Source organism: Mustela nivalis (genome assembly GCF_964662115.1).
Source record: "Mustela nivalis genome assembly, chromosome: 15".
Classification (NCBI taxonomy): domain Eukaryota; kingdom Metazoa; phylum Chordata; class Mammalia; order Carnivora; family Mustelidae; genus Mustela; species Mustela nivalis.
The window spans coordinates 4,245,644-4,268,681 of NC_139034.1; the positions used below are offsets into that span (position 1 = coordinate 4,245,644).

The 23,038-nt window shown below is 35.5% G+C and overlaps 1 protein-coding gene across 7 annotated transcripts in view; it reads left to right on the top strand.

Moving 5' to 3' along the window:
* IFT88 (intraflagellar transport 88) overlaps positions 1 to 23,038 on the top strand; it is a 150,560-nt gene that overhangs the window by 22,858 nt on the left and 104,664 nt on the right. For 4 of the 7 annotated variants that reach the window (XM_082701683.1, XM_082701677.1, XM_082701682.1 and 1 more), the window contains exons 5-13: positions 841 to 894; positions 1,770 to 1,833; positions 2,388 to 2,457; positions 11,400 to 11,490; positions 13,593 to 13,697; positions 14,909 to 15,011; positions 16,355 to 16,469; positions 18,326 to 18,557; positions 19,277 to 19,347. In XM_082701683.1, the coding sequence (XP_082557809.1) occupies positions 841 to 894; positions 1,770 to 1,833; positions 2,388 to 2,457; positions 11,400 to 11,490; positions 13,593 to 13,697; positions 14,909 to 15,011; positions 16,355 to 16,469; positions 18,326 to 18,557; positions 19,277 to 19,347 (905 nt within the window). The remainder of the gene's footprint in view (positions 1 to 840; positions 895 to 1,769; positions 1,834 to 2,387; positions 2,458 to 11,399; positions 11,491 to 13,592; positions 13,698 to 14,908; positions 15,012 to 16,354; positions 16,470 to 18,325; positions 18,558 to 19,276; positions 19,348 to 23,038) is intronic. The other 3 variants (XM_082701680.1, XM_082701679.1, XM_082701681.1) reach the window with 1 other exon arrangement.

The following is a 23,038-nucleotide window of genomic DNA, read 5'->3' on the forward strand; positions in this document are numbered from 1 at the left end:
TTATGTGAAGTTAAATGTTATATAAAAGTAATGATGTTTATATTTTAAAACCTACCAATTAATACATGAAAAATAAAATTATAAAATTTGAGAAAATTTTCAGAGGCATATATTTCAGTGTTGCTTTTATTTGAGATATTTGGAGGAAAGATGCTATATAAAAATCCATAAAGAAAAGGTTTGAAGTCTTGCCCAAATTTGGATGTCTTTAGCATCCAAAGGGAGAATGGGAGAAAAACGGAAGAATGAAGTAGAATAGTATTTCCTAGTCTTTATTGTAATATTCCATAGGGATCAGAAAATTGGTTTTAGTACCTTGAAGTCTAGGACACTTGACTTCATATTTATTGATATGAATAAGGAAATTAGTCATACACATAATGTAACTGTGTGTTAAGTGGAACATGGTTTTATTAATCAGCCTAAGCTTGTATTACTCATAAATTTTGATTTTTGGTGGTGCTTCAGAATAGAAAACAGCAAACATTTTCTGTGAAGAGCCAGGCAGTATAGGCTCTGCAGGTCATAGTTCCTAGTTGCAGCTACCAAACTCTGCATTTGTAGTATAGAAGCTGCTGTAGATAGTGTGCCGACCAGTGGGGTATGGCTGTACTCCAATAAAATGTTATTGACAAAGGCTGACAGTTGTAGTTTGCTGAGACTTGTTTTAGAGTTTTATTGTTTAGTCTTATATCCTTAGGTTATAAATGGAAAAGATTAGGTTTACTTGCCAATTGAATGAAGATAAAAAGTTAAGAAGAAAATTTTTGTAACTTGGTTTTTATAAAATTAAATGTAGATTTTTTTTGAATCATTTTAATTTAGTTTTCTGTTTACTAGTCCAAGACATCCCTGGCATCCTCGATGGGAAGACCAATGACAGGGGCTATTCAGGTATCTCTGTCATGTGGTTGTTCATTTTGGGCCTCTCTTGTGACTTAGAATATTATTGCCGATACTTTTTATTATATTATTTTAAAATGTTAAAGAAGGTGTTTCTTATATAAAGAACATGATTCTTTAAATTTTGGGCTGAAGTTTGGACTGTTCAGAATCTTTGGAGTCAAAATCTCATTGGATTTACTCAGGTCTCAAATGAAATCCCATTGGGGAGTGGACATAGAACTGATAGTTTGCTTGTGTAGTGAACTTTGGGTCCCATTTTTCCTATGCTATAACTTGTAAGAATTTCTGTAGTTTCTCTCATAGGCATATAGAAGACCAAAAAGTAGAGGAGTAGGCAGCTAATAACCTATATAACTTATATTAGGTGCTATATAAAAATCTTTTGAGTTTTTCTTTCCAAACTAGGCGTAAGATACGTTAAAGCAAGGAATTGAAATTTTATAGGGGGAAGGGAAAGTAGAGACAGAACTGACACATGAGGAGGCAGGTGTAAGGAAAAAACAGAGAGTGATTAAAAATAAGTGTTAAAGCAGTGTCTGGGCCACAGTAAAATAAACGTCCAACTCTTGGTTTCAGCTCAGGTCATGATCTCAGAATTGTGAGATCAAGCCTTGCATGAAGCTCTGCATTCAGCTCAGAGTCTGCTTAGAGTTTCTCTCTTCCTTTCTCTCTGCCCCTCCCCACCACACGTGTGCATGCTCTCTCTCTCTCTCTGTCTCAAATAAATGAATAGGTCTTTTTAAAAAAATCAGAAAAACTGGGACTAAAAAAAAAAGGGACTATATTAATATATGTCCAGAACTAGAAATAAGAAGCAAATCTTAATTTAAGAACACCTTTTAAATGATTTTTTTTCTTTCAAGGATGGAGTTACTAGACCAATGACAGCAGTGAGAGCAGCTGGTTTTACCAAAGCAGCTTTGAGAGGTTTGTTATATTATCTTTTCTAATAACTTTTTTCAGATGTTTTAATGTTCTTACTGTGTTTCTGTGTGTAAATGTAAAATGTTACCATTTTAAATACAAAGTGTGCTGACCTGTACATTAAAAATGTCTGCATTTTTAAAAAACTAAAAAATGCAATTTATTTTATATAAGTTAAAGCCTAATTAAAAATTTACAGGTGAAAATAGTATTATATCAATAGAATAGTTAAAAACTCAATACCAGCATGATTGATTATTACTCGCATGATTGATAATTTAGAGTTCCTATAGTTAGGATAGATTACTGTGGAGGAGAAATTAATGCTGAAAGAATACTCATTTTTGTTTTCACATTTTATTTATAAAATTTGATGTATGTTAAAATTTTACCAATTTCTTGATATATAAAGTGTTTATATAAACATAATAAATGTCCTGGCTATTTAATAAATAGGTAATTTAAGCCATTTAATAAATAGGTAAATTTAACTTATACAAGTTTTCTTTAATTATTTGTATCACAAATTCAATATGAGCTCTTGAATTGTATCTCAGGCTCTGCATTTGATCCCCTTGGTCAGTCAAGGGGCCCTGCTCCTCCTCTGGAAGCCAAAAATGAAGATAGGTATGTAAGTTCTCATGTTGTTTTAGTGTTGTGTATTTTTAATTTTTATTTTCCAAATACATAATTTTCAGGTATTTTAAAAGGTCATGTGAGTAGTACCCCTATATAGGTTCATGGCAGCATTATTTATAAGCCAAGATATGGAAGCAGCCCAAGTGTCCATCAATTCATGAATGGATAAAGATGTGGTGTATATATTGATTGTGTGTGTGTGTATGTGTGTGTGATGGAATATTATTCAGCCATTAAAAAGAATAAAGTCTTGTCATTTGCAATGACATTGAAGGAACTGGAGAGTATACTACCAAGTGAAATAAGTCAGAGAAGGATAAATGCCATATGATTTCACTCTATGTAAAATTTAAGTAAACAGGGAGGGGAAGATAGCAGAGTAGGACCCTACCCCCACTTCTTGAGGCTCACCTCATCCCACACATATAACTAGATAACTATCAAGTCATCCTAAATACTCCAGAAATCTGAACACTGGCAGAACAAATTCCATAACTAAAGGTAGAGAAGAGGATACATTGAAGAAAGTAGGAAGTATGGAGACAGGGTTTAGGACAGAAACATGGCAGCTGCAGTGGTCAGAGAGCTGTGGTAGTGGGGAAGAGTGAGAGACAGACTAACAGGAGAGTGCATAAGGAAAACTGAATGACATAGATTTGGCTTGAAAAGCCAAAAGGGCCAAATTTCATGGATTCTGGCAAGCAGTGGGACTTAAAGCCTATATATTTTTTTAAATTATTGTTTATTTATTTATTTGACAGAGAGATCACAAGTAGGCAGAGAGGCAGGCAGGTGGGAGTTGTGGGGGAGGAAGTAGGCTCCCCGCTGAGCAGAGAGCCCCATGAAGGCTCAATCCCAGGATCTTGGGACCATGACCCCGAGCCAAAGACAGAGGCTCAACCCACTGAGCCACCCAGGTGCCCCAAAGTCTAGTGTTTTAAAGATTAGCAGGCATGGCCAAGATAGAGCCTGGCAGCCATTGCATTACTCTTGGAAAGAAGGCAGATAAATGACCCATGGACACAAGGCAAGGAAACAGTAATCTGAGGAGTGCCTGGGGCACACAGTGGGGAGGTTATTTGCTCAAGTCAGAGGGTGTCCCAGAGAGACAGTGTTCATGGAGAGACCTTGCCAGGAACAAATAAATGGGCTGTTGCCATTTCCCTCCCTTGCCCTTCAGCATAAGTATAGGACCACCTGTAGGAACCAACACAGTGCAGACGTTTGCTACCTAACTTGCATACACCAAGCCCCATCCCCTATACTCCAATGAAAACGCACTTTGCAGTTAGGATTATGTAAGTCCCAGTACTACAGATCCCTCCCCAGAAGACCAGACCAAACCCCTACCAGCACTGCACCTCCCAAGGAGGGAATTTTGCAGACTCTCAGTTCCAGTGACAGTGGTGACAGGTCTCATTTCATAAACAGGTAAGAGAATACTTCATTAAAATTTTCGAGATTCAGACCAGGGACCAAAAACTGTCCACAGCAGGCAAAGAGAGCCTCTGCAGGTGACGGGCCCGAAGGATAAAGTGGCCAGGACACAACAGCAGGTGCACATAGTACAAACTGGAGACACTCCTGGAAGCGCCAGGCCCTGGGGAACATGGGACACTATACAGCAGGGCACTACAGGACTTCTTCTTTATAAGGCCACTATCCTCAAGAACAGGAGACATAGTTGACTTTCCTAATACAGAGAAGTTTGCACAGAGACTTAGAATGAGAAGGTAGAGGAATTTGTCCCAAATGAAAGAACAGAGGATAAGGCAACAGCAGGAGATCTAAGCGAAACACATAGAAATAAAATGACTGAGAGAGAATTTAAAGTAGTGATCATAAAGATGTTCACTGGACTTGAGGAAAGAGTGAAAGACATTGAGACCCTTAATACAGATATAAGGTATACCAGAAGTAAAAGTATAATAGATGAAATGAGAAACCTGCATCGTGGAAGGAACAGCAGTCTGGAAGAAGCAGAGGGACGAATTAATGACATAGAAGACGAGAGTAGTGGAGAGCAATCAAGCTGAATAAAAGAGAGAAAAAAAATACAGAAAATGAGAATAGACTTAAGGAATTCAGTGACTCCACCAAATGTGATAACAGCCATATTATAAAAGTCCATCAAAAGAAAAGGGGGAGCATAAAATTTATTTGAAGAAATAATAGCTGAGAGCTTCCCTAATCTGGGGAAGAAGACAGATATCCAGAGCCAGGAGGCACAAAGAATACCCATCAAAATCGACAAAAGTGACCCATACCAAGATCTACTGTAATTAAAATGGCAAAATATAGTGATAAAGAAGAAAATGTTAAAAGCAGCAAGATAAAAGAAGACAGTAACTTACGAGGAAAAATCCATTAGGCTAAGCAGAGATTTTTCAGCAGACACTTTCCAAGCCAGAAGGAAGCAACCCGATATATTCAAAATGCTGAATAAGCAAAATTTTCAGACAAGATTACTCTATCCAGAAAGACTGTCATTCAGAATAGGAGGAGAGATAAAGAGATTCCCAGACAAACAAAAACTAAAGGAGCTCATTACCACTAAACCAGCCCTGCAAGAAATGTTTAAAGGGGATTCTCTGAGTGAAAAGGGAAGACCAAAAGTGACAGTGAGAAAGTAAGAAACACAAAAGCAGTAAAAATATTTTATTTAAAAACCTGTCAAAGAACTCAAAAGGATGTAAAATATGACATCATATATCTAAAGTGAGGGGATAACAGGAGTGAAGAATGGGTTCAAACTCAAACAGCCATCAACTTAATATAGATGGCTATATGCAGAAGATGCTATATACAAACCTAATGGTGACTGCAAACCAAAAAATAATAAATATGGAAAGAATAAAGAGAAAGAAATCCAAATATATCACTAAAGAAAACTATAAAACAGAGAAAGACCAAAAGAAAGGATCAGAGAAAAATCTTAAGAAACAACTACAAAACAAGTAATAAAATAGCAATAAATACATAGCTATCAATAATTACTTTTCATGTAAATGGACTAAACATTCCAATCAAACGACACATGGTAACAAAATGGATTAAAAAACAGCCCAGAGGGGCCTGGGTGGCTCAGTGGGTTAAGCCTCTGCCTTGGGCTCAGGTCATGGGCTCTCTGCTCAGTGGGGAGCCTGCCTCCCTCCCTCTCTCTGCCTGCCTCTCTGCCTACTTGTGATCTGTCTGTCAAATAAATAAAATCTTAAAAAAAAAAAAAAAAACAACAAAACCCATCTATACGCTGCCAACAAGAGACTTATTTTAGACCTAAAGCCACCTGCAGATTGAAAGTGAGGGGACGGAGAAACATTTATTATGTAAAGGGATGTCAAATAAAGCCAGAGTAGTAATACTTACATCACAAAAACTAGACTTTAAAACAAAGACTGTAACAAGAGACAAAGAAGGACACTATATAATAATTGAGGAGACAATCCAACAAGGAGATATGACAATTATAAACATTTCTGCACCCAACATGAGAGCACCCAAATGCATGAAACAATAACAAACATAAAGGAAATAATTGCTAATAATACAATAACTGTAATGGACTGTAATGCCCCACTTACATCAATGGACAGATCATCTAAATAGAAAATCGACAAAAGAAACAATTACTTTGCGTGACACACTGGAACAAATGGGTTTCACAGATAGATTTAGAACATTCCATCCTAAAACAGCAGAATACACATTCTTTTCAAGTCCAGGACCAGAAAGGCTTCACAGGGAAATTCTACCAAACATTTAAAGAAAAGTTAAGACCTATTTTTCTCAAACTATTCCAAAAAATAGAAAGGGAAGGATTATTTTCCAATTCATTCTATGAGACCAGCATCACCCTGATACCAAAACCAGATAAAGTTACCAAAAACTGAGAACTACAGACCAATATCTCTGATGAACATAGATTCTAAAATCTTCAACAAAATACTAGGAAACAGGACCCAACATAAATTTTAAAAATTGTTCACCATGATTAAGTGGGATTTATTCCTGGGTTCCAAAAGTGGTTTGATAGATTTGGCAAATCTATCAATGTGATACATCACATCATTAAGAAGAAAGATAACCACAGGATCATTTTAATAGACGCAGGAAAAGCATTTGACAAAGTACAACATCCATTCATAATAAAAACCCACGAAGTAAGTTTAGAGGCAACATACCTCAACATATATGAGACACCCCCCAACACATATCCTAAGCGGTCAGGAACAAGATAGGGAAATCCACTCACCACTTTTAGTCAACATAGTACTGAAAGTCCTAGCCACGGAAATCAGGCAACAAAAAAATATAAAATGTATCCAAATGGGCAAGGAATTAAAACTTTCATTATTTACAGATGACATGATACTATATATAGAAAATCAGGAAGACTTTGCCAAAAAACTGCTAGAACTGAAAAATTCAGGGAAGTTTCAGATACAAAATCAAACTACAGAAATCTGTCGCATTTTTATATGCCAATAGTGAAGTAGCAGGAAGCGAAATTGAAAAAAAAAAAACAGTTCCAGATATAACTGCACCAAATATAATAAGATACCTAGGAATAAATCTAACCAAAGTGAAGAGTTTTACTCTGAAAACTATAAAATATTGATGAAAGAAGTTGAAGACAACACAAAGAAATGAAAAGACATTCCATGCTCATGGGTTGGAAGAACAAATAAATTGTTAAAATGTCTGTTACCCAGAGCTATCTACATGTTTAATGCAATCCCTATCAAAATACAAATAGCCTTTTTCACAGAACTAGAACAAACAATCCCAGAAACACAAAAGAGCCCAAATAGCCAAAACAGTCTTGGTAAAGAAAAGCAAAGGAGGCATCACAATTCCAGACTTCAGGTTATATTACAGAACTGTAGTATACAAAACAGTATGGTTCTGGCACAAAAATGGATACAAAGTTCAACGGAATAGAATAGAATATCCAGAAATAAACTGCAACTATATGGTCAGTTAATCTTGGACAACACAAGAAAGAATATCCAATGGGAAAAAGACGGTCTCTTCAACAAATGGTATTGAGAAAACTGAACAGCCAGCCATGTGCAGAAGAATGAAATTGGGGTACTTTCTTACACCATACACAAAAATAAGCTTAAAATGGATTAAAGACCTAACTGCGAGACCTGAAACCATAAAAATCTTAGGAAAGAACGCAGGCAGTAATTTCTTGGACATCAGCCATAGTAACATTTTCTAGATATGTCTCCTGAGACAAGGGAAGTAAAACCAAAGATAAAATATTGGGACTACATCAAACTAAAAATCTTTCTGCATAGCAAAGGAAACAACCAATAAAACTAAAAGGCAAGCTATGGAAGGGGAGAAGATATTTGCAAATTACCTATCCAGTTAAAGGTTAGTATCCTAGAGAGAGAGAGAGAGAGTACTTACAAAACTCAACACTCAAAAAACAAATCCAGTTAAAAATTGGACAAAAGACACGAGCAGACATTTCTCCAAAGAAGACATCTAGACAGCCAACAGACACATGAGATGATGCTCATCATCAGTTACTATCAGGGAAATGCAAATCAAAACTATAGTGAGCTAATCCCTCACTCCTGTCAGAATGGCTGAAGTCAACAACACAAGAATCAACAGGTGGTGGCTAGGACGTGGATAAAGGGGAGCTCTCATGCACTGTTGGTTTGAATTGAAACTGGTGCAGCCACTATGGAAAACAGTATGGAGTTTCCTCAAAAAGTTAAAAATGGAGCTACTGTTCAGTCTAGCAATAGCACCACTAAATATTTACCCAAGGAATAAAAAAAAATACAAATTAAAAGTGGTACATGCACTCCTGTGTTTATAGTAACATTATTTTTAATAGCCAAATTATGAAAGCAGCCTAGGTGTTCATAGATAAAGGAATGGAAAAAGAAGATGTGGCATATATATATATATATATATATATTTGGTGGAATGTTATTCAGCCGTAAAAAAATGAAACCTTGGCATTTGCAAGGACATGGATGGAGATAATGCTAAGTGAAATAAGTCAGAGAAAGACAAATACCAGATGATTTCATTCCTATGTGAAATTTAAGAAACAAATGAGCAAAGGGAAAAAAAGAGGCAAATAGGGAAAGAGAGTCTTAACTATGAAAAACAAACTGATGGTTACCAGAGTGGAGGTAGATGGGGGATAGGGGAAGTAGGTGATGAGAAGGAGTATACTTGTCATGATGAGCACTGGGTGATTAATAGAAAGAGCTTTTGGGGGTGCCTGGGCAGCTCAGTCAGTTATGCATCTGCCTTTGGCTCAGGGCATGATCCCAGAGTCCTGGGATAGAGCCCCACATTGGGCTCCCTGCTCAATGGGAAGCCGCTTCTCCCTCTCACACTCCCCTTGTTTGTGTTATCTCTCTCATTGTCTCTCTGTCAAATAAATAAATAAAAATATTTTTAAAGAAGTTTTTAAAAAAATTAATCATGTATTCTCAAAAATAAAAGTTCATGTCAACAGAATAGTAATCAAAACATCATCTCTGGTTCTTGAAATAGGCAAAAGAACCAAGTCTAAGAAAAACAGCCTTGTGTGTTCTATGCAGTTTTATTTTAATATTTTTGTGAAGATAAGTCTAATGTTTATAAATGCTAATATTGATTCTCTTAGAGACCAAATGGAGTTGAAAATGGAATAGGATATACTTATTTTAAAAGAATATTTCAATGAAAAAATTAAGAGAACATATAGGAAGAGTCATATCAATATTGAGAAATTTAATTTTTTAGAGCATTAACTTAGTTTTTTGCTAGTAGCTAAAAAGTAGCCAAGAGCTGTGGTAAAAATTCAGGTATAGGTACTTACTGGGATCTAAGTACCATTGATGGAAACATTTTACAAGTAGTAACATAAGCCAGTGTTTATGGAGTATTCACTGTGTGCTGCTGTGCAAGGGCTATATATAAATGAAGACTGAGATGTTTTTATCATTAGTTTATTTAGGGAGAAAGTAAACACAGCCGTCTTCACTTAGCATCTCTAATAAGTGGCGGGACTGAGTTTGAACCCAAGCTGTTTACAGAGCCTCTTGTTATTAAACACTATTTTTCTTCTGTATAATATTTAAAAATTATAGTTCTTAAAGCCACTATTTGGGCTATTGTATAAATTACATAATTTCTCTTTTTCACTAACAAACCTCTACAGAAAATCTAATTTTCTCTGTGTCCTAGTTAATGACAGCACATTGCTAATAAAAGTATGTTACTTTATTTAAATACCAGGTCATTTAGAACCCTTTCAGCTGCCAACATGAGGAAAATACACAGGATAAGAACATTTATTATCTTATTTAATAGGAAGTCTGGTGGAAAGGCACTTCTGGGGTTGGTTAATTTAACTGCTCAATAACATCATCCCTGGTTCAGCTTCTCTGTGGCTCTCTTGGCTTTTCTTAAGAGCTTGCCATCCTATCATGCCAAAAGAGCCCTGAGAGTTCAAAATCTCATGTAGTTAATAAATCCTAGAGCCAGAAAGTTCCCAGTTTTGGGTCCCTTTCATAGAGCAAACAAAATCTTCCCAGGAAGCCTCTACCCTAAGCAGACCTGTTTTAATTTCTCACTGGCCAGAAGTACATCATATGTGCATGACTGAACCAAGCGTTTGGCAAGAGAATGAGACTCTTGACTAGTTTAGATCTGTATGCAAGGAGAAAAGATGGTGGCAGATTCCTGTGTGGGTAGGTGTCTTAACAGTGTCTGCATATAGAGTTCATTTTCCTGGCATTTGATAGGGATAGGGTAATTATTTTACTGTGTTAAAATAGACACTAAAAAACACTGAAAGTTTCAGTGTCTTTATAACGTTTATAACTTTAAAATTTTGTATTCATGTTTTAGGTTTAATAATTATCTGTAAGTAATATCGAAGACATTTATTAGGGTGTTTTGGACTATAAAATAGAATTATGTACTTTGTTGTAACCTTTATAAGATGGCATTTATTATGCTCATTGCTCAGTAAGAAATTTGCAAATTTTTAGTAAATCAATAAAATTTGTATCCCACCTGACTAAATTTTAGTCAGATTCTACCAAAAAACATGATTCTATAGACAAAGCTATACTATTGAATTTATTCCTGTATTTTTTATAAGTCCATTTCTAGAAAACTAAAAGAACTACTGTGTATTCTCAAATATTCATAGTAAAATTTTACTTAGGCACTGATGTACATTCAGAGCATTGTGATACTTTGCTGGAATAAAGTGGTAGCAAAATGACATTAATGTTATTTTTGAAATGTGACTGATTTGGGAGTACTGTGTTTGCCACTAATTGAATCAGGATTTTTTAACTTCTTCCCATTGTTGGAAATACTCTCTAGAGTACCCATCTCATATTAAGTAATAATAATTTTCATCTCTTTTATGGGGTCTTCAGTTTTCTTCACTATAAAGTAAAGTTTTCATTTGTCATAGGGTCTAAGAAAGGATCTGCTTTCTTTTGGGCATCATAATGTAAAGCATGGGTCCTCGAATTACCTTACTTGGGTTTAAATCCTGGCACTATAACTTAACTGGCTGTGTGATCTTGGGCTTAAAAATTAACTTTCTAAACCAATTTCTCTATCAGTAAAATGATAATAACAGTAGTACTTATATCAGATGTTATTGGGAGGATTAAATGACATAATTAGGGTAAAGCATTTGGCTCAGTATTAAATTACACTTGTGCCAAGTAATTAGTTTTATTAACCAAGATGTCATTTTTACTATTAATTAAATAATTATTAAAAACAGTATTGCATTTGCTCTTTAATGCCATTTATACATTTGTCTTATCTGTAACCTATTCCTATAAAAGCACATAATGGACAATGTTACAGGTAAATTAAATTTTAATATGTATTATTTGTGCTTGAATGAATCAGTACCTCTGCTTTTTCTTTAATAGTCCAGAAGAAAAGATTAGACAGTTAGAGAAGAAAGTAAATGAATTGGTAGAAGAAAGCTGTATTGCCAACAGCTGTGGAGACTTAAAATTGGTAAGTTCATAAACTTCTAGGATTCAAGATGGTGAAGTATATGTCATATGTATGTGCACAAATAAAAAGCAAATGTACAGATTTTCCCTGCTATCCAGAAGTAGAGCAAAATCTTTCATAAGCAAATAGCATCAAACAATTACTATGAATTTATATTGAAAAATCTTTAAGCATTCCTAGACCCGAAAACTAACCTCTCTCAGGTTTTTCTGATGTCTTGGGACACATCTTGCTAGTGGATACACAAAGAAAATCAAAATAAAGCACAGATGCTCACAGGCAGTCCAGAGCTCTGATGGCTTGATGCTGAGATGCTGAATGCGGTGAGGCTGCTGTCGCTACTGGAGATGTGGGCTGCCTCTGGAAGGGTTTGCTACAAAACAGAGGTTGCACACTATTTCACTTCTTGCCTTTTTTTTTTTTTTGTAAAAGCAGAAATCTTCTTCGTATTTCTTTGAGTTAGCAAGAAACAGGTGCTAGTGTAGGTCTTTTGTTAAAGCAGAGTGGTGTTTTATGAACTTTAAAAAGTAAGGGATACCTGAATAATACACATGAGTTTTTTGTTTGTTTGTTTGTTTGTTTGTTTGTTTTTTGCTGTTGACAGGCCTTAGAGTTTTTACTAAAGCAATTTTTTAAAAACAATGGGAAGCTGCTTCATAAAAATTCTCAGGTCAAAACAGTTGACTGATTTTGTAATTTTTTGACATTGGTCAATACAATAGGAAAACAAATTCTGGTGGAATGGTTGGTTAAATTTTGCAGCCTTGGTGGCCTATTGAATTAGACTCAAAGCCTGCTGAAAGGCATAGCTACCATGGTCCACATGCAGTACTAAGTGTTGCTTTCTTATTTAAACCTCACTACCCTGAAATACTCTTTTCTAAGTAAACTGCAAAATCATAGTTTGCTTTTTGGTACCCCCAACTCTGGTTTTTCGTGCCTTTTTTTAAAAAAAAGATTTTATTAATTTATTTGTCAGAGAGAGAGAGAGAGCATAAGGAGAAGGAGTGGCAGGAAGAAGGAGAAACGGGCTCCCTGCTGAGCAAGGTGCCCTTTGCGGGACTCCTTTCTGGACCCCAAGATCATGACCTGAGCAGACACTTAACCATCTGAGCCATTCAGGCATCCCTCTGCTTCTCTTTTTTTAATTAAATATTTTTGGGGCACCTGGGTGGCTCAGTAGGGTAAGCGTCTGCTTTCAGCTCAGGTCATGATCTCAGGGTCCTGGTATTGAGCCCTGCATAGGGCTCTCCACTCAGTGGCAAGTCTGCTTCTCCCTCTCACTCGGTGATCTTTCATTCTCTCAAATAAATAAATAAATTGAATCTTAATAAATTAATTAAATATTTTTTCTTTATTTGCTTTGTCCTCATTACTTTGTCATACCATATAAGTGTACTTTCTAAGACTTAGTTATCACATTAATGAATATCATTAGAATTGTTCAGTATAAGAGCTACTTTTATTGCTCACAGAACTGGTGATTTTTTTATCTAGCTCTAAAAAAAAAAATCCTATATTAAATTAATCTGCCTGTAGTTAGTCTCTTGGTGGAAATCAGGAAAATGGTCTTGGCATTCTGAGTGGGATATAGGAGCCACACTAAGTAATAAGCATTTGTTATAATAGTGGATAGCAGTTATCCTTTGATTTTTTCTGTGTTTTGAGCATCCCAGAAACCAAACAAATCCATCTAAATTTTTATCATATAAGTTGGAATTAATATACCCAAAGATTCAGGATTGGATGGAAAAAAGAAGAAAATACGTAGAGTCAAATCTAAATGGTGATAGCAGGTATGGTGATAAAGAAACTTGACTTGGGGCTAATATACTCTCCATTTTATCACTCATACTTCCTCTTTCTGGGGAGCAGTGGGGAGAACCTGTGGCAATTTTATGATGGTAAGTTCCACTTTAAACAAATACTCTGGGTTCTTTTGTTTTCAAGGGGAGTTTATTGTAAAAGTATAGGAGGGCATACTGGGAATCCAAGGAAGTATAAGGAATCCAACCAAGCTTCATATGCAAATATCTTTCAAAAGCATAAAATGCTCATAATGAATGCTTAAAGGAATTTACAAATTAACTACTTGATTTCAGGCCTTAGAAAAGGCAAAAGATGCAGGAAGAAAAGAGAGAGTCTTGGTGAGACAACGAGAACAAGTTACAACTCCAGAAAATATCAATTTGGATTTAACATACTCAGTAAGTATAAAATACCTGTTGAGTAAAATTATTTTGGCTAGGATTTGTAGATTCTGAAAGTTTTTTTCTTTTTTCTTATTTTCCGTTGTTTTTTTTTTTTTAATTTTTACGAAGACTTTATTTTATTTTTATTTTATATTATTTTATTTAAATTCAGTTAGCTATTATAAATCTTATTGGACCTTAGGTGCTCAGAATTCAATTAATAGACATCTTTATGAAGTTCATGAGGCACTCTTTGTTCTGTGCAGAGACTTTTTTTTATTTAATTAGTTTTTAATAACTTAAGAAATACCCACAAACCCACCACCCAATGACTCTATTTCTGGAAGATTGCTAATATTTATGCTCTGTTTTTAGTGTGGTTACTTTAATGAAATTCTAATATGGACTTTTTGTTTGTGATTTTTAAGAACTTCCAACTAGGTAATTAATACAATGTTCTGTGAGGGTAGTGAAAAAAAACAAAAGCTAATTTCTTACAGAACTTTTTTTAATTCTAAAAAGACACTAGATGTTTATACTGGTGTTTTAAAAGGGTGTATTTTTTTTTTAAAGGGTGTATTTTTAATGGGAAAAGTGTTCATCTGCCATACAAATGGGAAAAAAGGGCATTTGAAACTTTGAATAGGAATTTTTAGATGTTTATTCTTAGTAGCTAGTATCTTTAAATTCCATAGAATCTTTAGGGAATAGTTTCTAGTGATCTTTTTTTTTTATCTGTAGGAAGGTAAATTTCTATAACTTAGTGACTTAAATTATAAAGTTGCATACAGAGAAATACTTTTTACAGTTTTGCATGTAAAGAAGTACACAAATGAATCTTTAAGATATTTCCACATAAGGTTTAATTTTTATTTACAAAGAAAATTTGACTCCCTATCTTACCTTCTCCTTTTATTACCAGCAACATTAACAATACAAGTTTATTCTTTGTAGGTCTTTCTGAGATTAATGGATGGCAAATACCACCTAAATTAGAAAGAATACTTATAAAATTAAGGTGCAGTATAGAGGATAGCTATACTTGTCTCAATTTTCAGCTTCATTTTGAATGCAAGATATTTCTGTGCATGCTTCACTTCCTAGTTGGTTGGGTATCTTGAGAAAGGCATCTAGCTTTGTTATAGGATCTTAATCTCTGAAAAGAGTATACATAAAATGGGCCTATAATGGTCATTACATGTGTTTTTACAATGTTTATTCCTTAGGTTCTTTTCAACTTGGCTAGTCAATATTCAGCTAATGAAATGTATGCTGAAGCACTAAACACATATCAAGTTATAGTGAAAAATAAGATGTTTAGCAATGCAGGTGGGTATATGTAGTCAGTTTTCCCAGTAAGTATAATTCTTCTATTTTTTTCTAAAGTTTATGTATTTAAGTAATCTCTACAACCAGTGTGGGTCTCAAACTCATGATCCCAAGATCAACAGTCTCCCAAAATCAAGAGTTGCATGCTTTTCTGACTTGAGCCAGCCAGGCAGACTGAGTATAGTAGTTTTGTAGTGCTAATTTACTTTTCCCCTTGTTTTCTTCAAATAATCTATGTTCTAAACAAATTTATGTTTATATGGAAGTGTCCTGCTTAAAGATACTGTTTTTTTTTTTTTTAAAGATTTTATTTATTTATTTTACAGAGAGAGAAATCACAAGTAGGCGGAGAGTCAGGCAGAGAGAGAGAGAGAAGCAGGCTCCCGCTGAGCAAAGAGCCCGATGCGGGGCTCGATCCCAGGACACCGAGATCATGACCTGAGCCGAAGGCAGCGGCTTAATCCACTGAGCCACCCAGGCGCCCCTAAAGATACTGTTTATATGAAAACCCACATAAATACAAATGAAGAAACATTTGTTGGTGTGAGGTATATTGCCTAAGAGTAAACAAAAAATGTATTGTTTGGTATAAGGTATATTGCCTAACAGTAAACAAAAATTATATTGTCATCACAAGTAGAATGAACCATTGCAAGCCCATCAAACATGCTTTGTTTGGTTCAATTGGTTAAGCAGCTACCTTTGGCTCAGGTCATGATCCCAGGGTCCTGGGATTGAGCCTGATTTAGGACTCCCTGTTCAAGTGGGGAGTCTCTTTCTCTCTTTTCCTTGCCCCTCCCCCTCTTTCATGCTGTCTCTTGCTCACCCTCTCTCTCTCTCAAGTAAATAAAATCTTTTAAAAAATTACTTTTCCTTGTAAATTTATTCCCAAGAGACTACAGTTTATATATATATATATATATATATATATATATATATATATATATATCATTTATATTGTGTCATTTTTTGGTAGTAGTGTTAAAGTTTATCAGAATTTCATTTCCTTTAATATATTAAAATATGTGTAGCATTATTGAATCTAATTTTTAAATTCTTTTTTTTTTTAAGAAAAGCACAATTCCAGTTTTATAATGTAAATCACTTGTTTTCTAGCCATATCTTCAGGCTTCACATTTCCATCTATCTTTAGTTCCATTTCCTTATGGGAGATTAGTGTGTAGATACAGGAAAATAGTATAACTCTTTAAAAGTGAGAATTTTAGTTAGTGTCTGAAGCTTCCTAACTTGAGAAAAGTGTCAAAGAATATGAAGTAAGGACATTTAAAATACAGAAGAAGTGAAGAAAATATAATATTATATATTCATTATTTTTTTATTAGGAAGATTGAAAGTGAATATGGGCAATATTTATTTAAAGCAAAGAAATTATTCCAAAGCCATTAAATTCTACCGAATGGCACTAGATCAAATTCCAAGCGTCCATAAAGAAATGAGGTAAGTTTACATAGGGATAACTTGGTGAAATTTAAGTGTTGCTTTTCAGAAACAAGATAACTCTTCTGACCTGTCACCAGTGGGTTGGATGTTATTAGGTGTTTGTACATGTTAGGTGTTTAGATTTATGTTGTATCAGTAGCATTTTGGTGTGTTCCCCTATTGACTACTTACACACATTTATATAATGACTAGTTAAAGGTTAGAAACAAAATATGTAATCAATTAAAATAAGACAAAACTAATTGGCCTGTATAAGGGATAACCTAGCAGGCCATTAACAGCAAATATAAGTTACTGCCAACATAAAATCAAAACAGCAGTCCTCTAGAACATAACAGACTACAGACTACCTTAATTCCTATAGGCTAGAAATTAAGACCACCTTATATTCTTGCTGTAGATTGAGAATGAAATAGTTCAGGAAGGGATTGCATTTGAATCTTAGAAGAGGGGAGAGGAGGAGGAAGCTGGAATATTTTCTATTCATACAATATTTCAGGAGCAGAAACAGCAAATTACCTTATGGTCTTGTAGTGACCTTGATACCATAGATGATTTCCAGGATATTTACTGATTATAATTTTCCTTGGGCTAGTTTACTTGTGAATGCCACCTTTAGTGATTATTTGTTTTTTAGTAATATATCATTATTATTGGGAAATATCTAGCTTCTAGGACACAATGCTCTTCTTAGGCACTTTTAACTCAGGTAACTCCAAAACTTTGAGCACTGTAGAAAAAGATAATAATATTAGCTAGTGTGTGTCAAGTGTTTAATTACCAGTAATCAAGAGGTACTATAGTAACTAAATTGAGGGACTGATTTTTAAGAACAAGAATGGTCAAGAAAGGCTTTGTGAAGGAGGTGTACTTGCAATAGGTTACCTACGTGATGAAGGCAGAAAGGGTTACATTCCAGACAAAGGGAAAATTGGGGTGAGCCAAAGAAATAACAGTATTTGTGATCTGATTAGGGAGTTATGAATAAGTGAATTTAGTTGAAACAGTATTATGTTGAGGAGTGGTTAGAAATAAGATGGGATCACGTCTATTATAATGGCTATAATCAAATGACTGAAAATAATTATTGAAGAGCCTGTAGAAAAATTGGAAACCTCATAACCTGGGCAAATAAAATGGTACAGCCAGTTTGGAAAATAATATGGCAGTTTTTTAAAAAGTTAAACACAAATTTACCAGTGGGCCAGTAATTCCACTCTCAGGTATATACCCAAGAGAAATTAAAACATGCTATCACAAAGGATTGTGTGTGAATGTTCATAGCATTATTCATAATAACCCCAAAGTGGAATCAATCCAATGTCTGTCAAATAGGCAATGAATAAATAAAATATGGTATATTCATACTGTGGAATACTATTTGGAAATATAAAAGGAATGGAGTACTGATATATGCTACAGTATGGAGGACCCCTCAAAAGATTATGCTAATTGAAAGAATCCAGATATAAAATATTATATATGACTATTTTTATGCAATGTCTAGAAGAAACAAATCTTGAGAGACAGAAAGTAGGTTAATGATTGCGTAGGGCAGGAGATGAGAATGGGAAGTGACTGCTAATGGGCACAGATTTTCTTTTTAGGGTAACGGAAGTGACTTAAAATAGAAATGTGGTTATAGTTTCACAGCTGTGGAGATACTAGCAGTGCTTACTGAACTGTATACTAAAAGCAAGTGAATTTTATGATTTGTAAGTTAAACCTCAATAAAGCTTTAACAAAGCAATAAAAAATGAGAAAGGAAAGAAAGAACCTATCTGTGGAATGTCTTTACTACCATACTAAAGAATTGAGACTTTTAAAGCTTATCTATGTTTGTATTTCTTTAGGATTAAAATCATGCAGAACATTGGTGTTACATTTATAAAAACTGGTCAGTATTCAGATGCCATTAATTCATTTGAGCACATCATGAGTATGGCACCAAATCTGAAGGCAGGCTTCAACCTAATTCTTAGTTACTTTGCTGTTGGAGATCGAGACAAAATGAAGAAGGCATTCCAAAAATTGATTGCTGTTCCGTTAGAAATTGATGAAGATGATAAATATATTTCACCAAGTGTGAGTATAAGAAGACTGCTATTGAGCCAGCTACCAGTTATTTGTGCTTTTCTGTTTCTAGAAATGAAGAAGTTGGAATGCGTGACCTTTTAGGTTTCTTCTAGCCCTATATTAATATGTTTTGATTAATTAAATTTAATTAATGTGCTTTTACCAGTTTTATTTGCTATTTAAATTAGGTTGACATTGCGACTCTGTTGAAATAGGGCTAGAGACTATGATTGAAGAATGACTTTACAATTTTAGTGAAAAAAGAGAAAATCTTACAAAATATAAGATTACATGCCATTCTTTAAGAATAATATCTTGACAAAGGAACCACTGAAGCCTTTTTTTAACTCTTTTTTTTTTCAGTCATTGTTGAACAGAGGAAACTAAAACTGTGTGTACTAAGTAGATCAAAAATGAAAAGAAGTCCTTATCCTTAAAGTATTTATATTTGAGTTTAGAGTTTATGTCACACAGCTTCTGTGTACTTGGTCCTATTCTATCCAGTTTGACCTTTTATCAGTTGCTCAGAATCTGTTTGTTCAAGGAGAATGCAATTGATAATCAGAAATGAGAAGAAAAGTTCTGCTTTATGCAAGGGAAAATATCTTAGAAAGATTAATTTACTTTCCATTTTATGTAACTGCTTAGTGGTGAGGTTGATTAGAAATCCAAGTTCTTGGTATTTACTTCTGAATTGATCATTTTTTTTTCCAATTTTATTTTCCCAGGATGACCCACACACTAACTTAGTGATTGAAGCTATAAAAAATGATCATCTAAGGCAAATGGAACGTGAAAGGTAATATTTTGTGCCTTACCAAATAGGTTTAATTTTTATAAAAGAATTTAATGTACATTCTGATTATTTCCCTCAAAACTTGTTATATTCAGTATATTTCTCCAGTAAGGCTATTGTTTCACCATTTCTATATATTACTAGATTCTCTTTCTGCCTTCAAGATAATCATAGTCCTCAGGCTGATCCCAATTATTCTTACTCAATAACTCTTACTGTTTTCTTGTAATTTGTTTTCTCTCTGCATTTGGTGTAATATTAGAACTTTGCTCATATTACTTTTATTTTAAAAATTATATATTTACGTATTTTTGCCCACCTTCCCAATTAAATTTCATCTCCCAAAGACAAAATTTTGCTTATTTCTTCCTTCCTTCAATATGGTACCTAGTCTCTGCCAAGTATGGTCTGAAAGTTTTGATATTTACTGTATATGTATTAAGAGTATATCACATGGTAGAGGGCCCTTAATTATTTTAATTGTGGTAAAAAACACAAACATAAAATTTGCCATCTTTATTATGGTACATAAGACTTCTTGGTTTGGTAATGTTATGTGCATTAACATTGTTTTATAACCAGTCTTCAGAACTCTGTGTGTGTGTGTGTGTAAGTGTTAGGTCATATACTAATTCTGTTTATTCATTTTTAATTCCAGTGTCATTAAGGTTATATTAATTTCAGATGTACACTCCTATACATTAGTCACTGCTCATCATGATAAGTTTACTCTTAATCCCTCTCAACTATTTCATCCCAGAATTCTGTATCTTCTCAAACTGCAATTTTACCCATTGAACAGCTCTCTAGGTCCTGCCCCCAACACCTGGCAACCACCATTCTACTTACTGTGCTATGAATTGACTTTATTTACCTCATGTAAATGGAATTACATTTGTGTAATTTGTGACTGGCTTAGTACATTTATCCTAATGTCCTCAAGGGTCATCCATGTTGTGGCATGTAACAGGATTTCCTTCCTTTTTAAAGCTAAATAATATTCCATTATATGTAGAGAAGGCCCTTAATTTTTAGAAAGTTTAATATTAAAAATACTTCTGGGAAGATGGAATAGACATAGTTTTCTCCTGTTCTTCCCACTAAGTACAAATAAAACCCCTGAAAGTTATATATAAAACAAATACAAGAAAGTTGAAGAGAAAAAGACAGATTAGGAAGGGAGTTCAGGACTTGAGGAACAACATGGCAGTGAGTTCCCCTCATGTTTCCCAAACTTGGAGCTGAAGAAGCTAGCAATCAGAAAATGACAATGGTTGTATTAAAAAAAAAAAAAAAAAAAAAAGAGGCCGAAGAAAAGCCTGCTTTCTTTAGCCAAAGGAAAAGGAGGGGAGACAAAGAAGGCTATCAAGACTGAAAACTTTGAGATAAATACCACACACACACACACACACACACACACACACACACACACACACACACTGTAGCCCCACTCCCATGCATGCTAACAAAAGTCAAGTGGGAGCCTAGCTTTCTACACCAATAAGGCTGTAAAGAGTTACCCATACCCCAAAAGTCCAAGTAGGGAGCCAGGACTTTAATTTGATAGGCCCTTAGTGAGTCCCATCACTCTGGTGTCAACAGACAGCACACAGAAGCCTGGAATTCCACTTCATGTGGCAGTGTGAAGAACTCTCCCTCTCTTTTGGTGTCAGAGAAAATAATAGAGGGTCAGAATTTTCATCATCATTCAGTGGTAACAAGCCCACCCCACTGTGGTGTCAGCAGGGACCATGGTAGAAGCAGGAACTCCTGCCCTACCCAGCAGACACAAGGACTTGTTCCCATGTTGGTTGTCAAAGGAAGTTGTATTGGGAACCTAGGCATCTATTATCTGATGATAATGAGGTGGTATCTCTTCTTCCCCTGTTGGAACCATGTCAAAAAAGCCAGCTGAAACAGAAAATTTAAATAAAACTTTGGAGTATTATAGTGCAGAAGTGTCCCAAGTTTTGATCAAGAATACTAGTCTTACCAAGAACCAGGATTCATTTCATTTCAAACCAAATGAAAAATTGAATCAGTAGATGCCAACACTGACACGACAGAGATGTCAGAATTATCTGACAAATTTTAAATCAGCCATGATGAAAATGCTTCAACAAGTGATTATGAACATTGGTGAATGGGTTCAATGGGAGAATAAAGGAGATATGGAAAGATTCAGTGAACCGGAATATGGAAAATAGAAATTACACAATCTGAACAACAGAGAGAAGATAGAATAAAAACAGAAATGAACAGAGCCTAAGTGACATCTGGGACTAAAGCAAAAGATCTGCAATTTTTGTCATCAATGTTTTAGGAGAAGGAGAGTAGACAAAGAAATAATGGCTGGTAACTCCCCAAATTTAGCTAGAGAAATAAATACACAATACAAGAAACTGAATAAATACCAAAGACAATAAACCCAAGGAAATCCATGTGAATATACATCATGATTAAACTTATGAAAATTAAAGACAAATTCTTGAAAGGAGACAGTAAAAAACAACACTTAAGAGGAGGAGGAGTCGGGCGCCTGGGTGGCAAAGTGGGTTAAGCTGCTGCCTTCGGCTGGGGTCATGATCTGGGGGTCCTGGGATCGAGTCCCATGTCGGGCACTCTGCTCAGCAGGGAGCCTGCTTCTCTCTCACTCTGCCTGCCTCTCTGTCTACTTGTGATCTCTCTGTCAAAAATCTTTAAAAAAAAAAAAGAGGAGGAGAAGTCAAGATGGTGGAGAAGTAGCAGGCTGAGACTACTTCAGCTAGCAGGAGATCAGCTAGATAGCTTATCTAAATATTGCAAATACCTGCAAATCCATCGGCAGATTGAAGAGAAGAAGAATAGCAATTCTGGAAACAGAAAAACAACCACTTTCTGAAAGGTAGGACTGGCGGAGAAGTGAATCCAAAGCGACGGGAAGATAGACCCCAGGGGGAGGGGCCGGCTTTCAGCAAGTGGCGAAGCAACAGAGCACAAAATCAGGACTTTTAAAAGTCTGTTCCACTGAGGGACATCGCTCCACAGGCTAAACTGTGGCGAAACCCACGCGGGGTCAGCGTAGCCTCAGGTCCCACAGGGTCACAGAAGGATCGGGGGTGTCTGAGTGTCGCAGAGCTTGCGGGTATTGGAACGGGAAAGCCGGCTACAGAGACAGAGCCGACAGTAAGATTGCAGCTCAGGGTTACCTTGAACCAGTCGCAGGCTCCGTGAGCTCGGAGCGCAGCTGGAGGTCAGGCAGACGGGAGTAACTGGGCACTGTTCTCTGAAGGCGCACTGAAGAGTGGGGCCCTGGGCTCTTGGCTCCTCCGGGCTGGAGACCAGGAGGCCGCCATTTGTATTCCCATCCTCCGGAACTCTACGGAAAGCGCTCAGGGAACAAAAGCTCCTGAAAGCAAACCTGAACGGAATATTCAGCCCCTGGTAAGGGCGGTGCAATTCCGCCTGGGGCAAAGACACTTGAGAATCACCACACCAGGCCCCTCCCCCAGAAGATCAACAAGAAATCCAGCCAAGACCAAGTTCACCTACCAAGGAGTGCAGTTTCAATACCAAGGAGAGCAGCAGAATTCCAGAGGAGGAGAAAGCAAAGCACAGAACTCATGGCTTTCTCCCTGTGATTTTTTTAGTCTCGCAATTAATTTAATTTTTTTTCTTTTTCATTTTTTTCTCTTCTTCTGCTAAATTTTTTTTA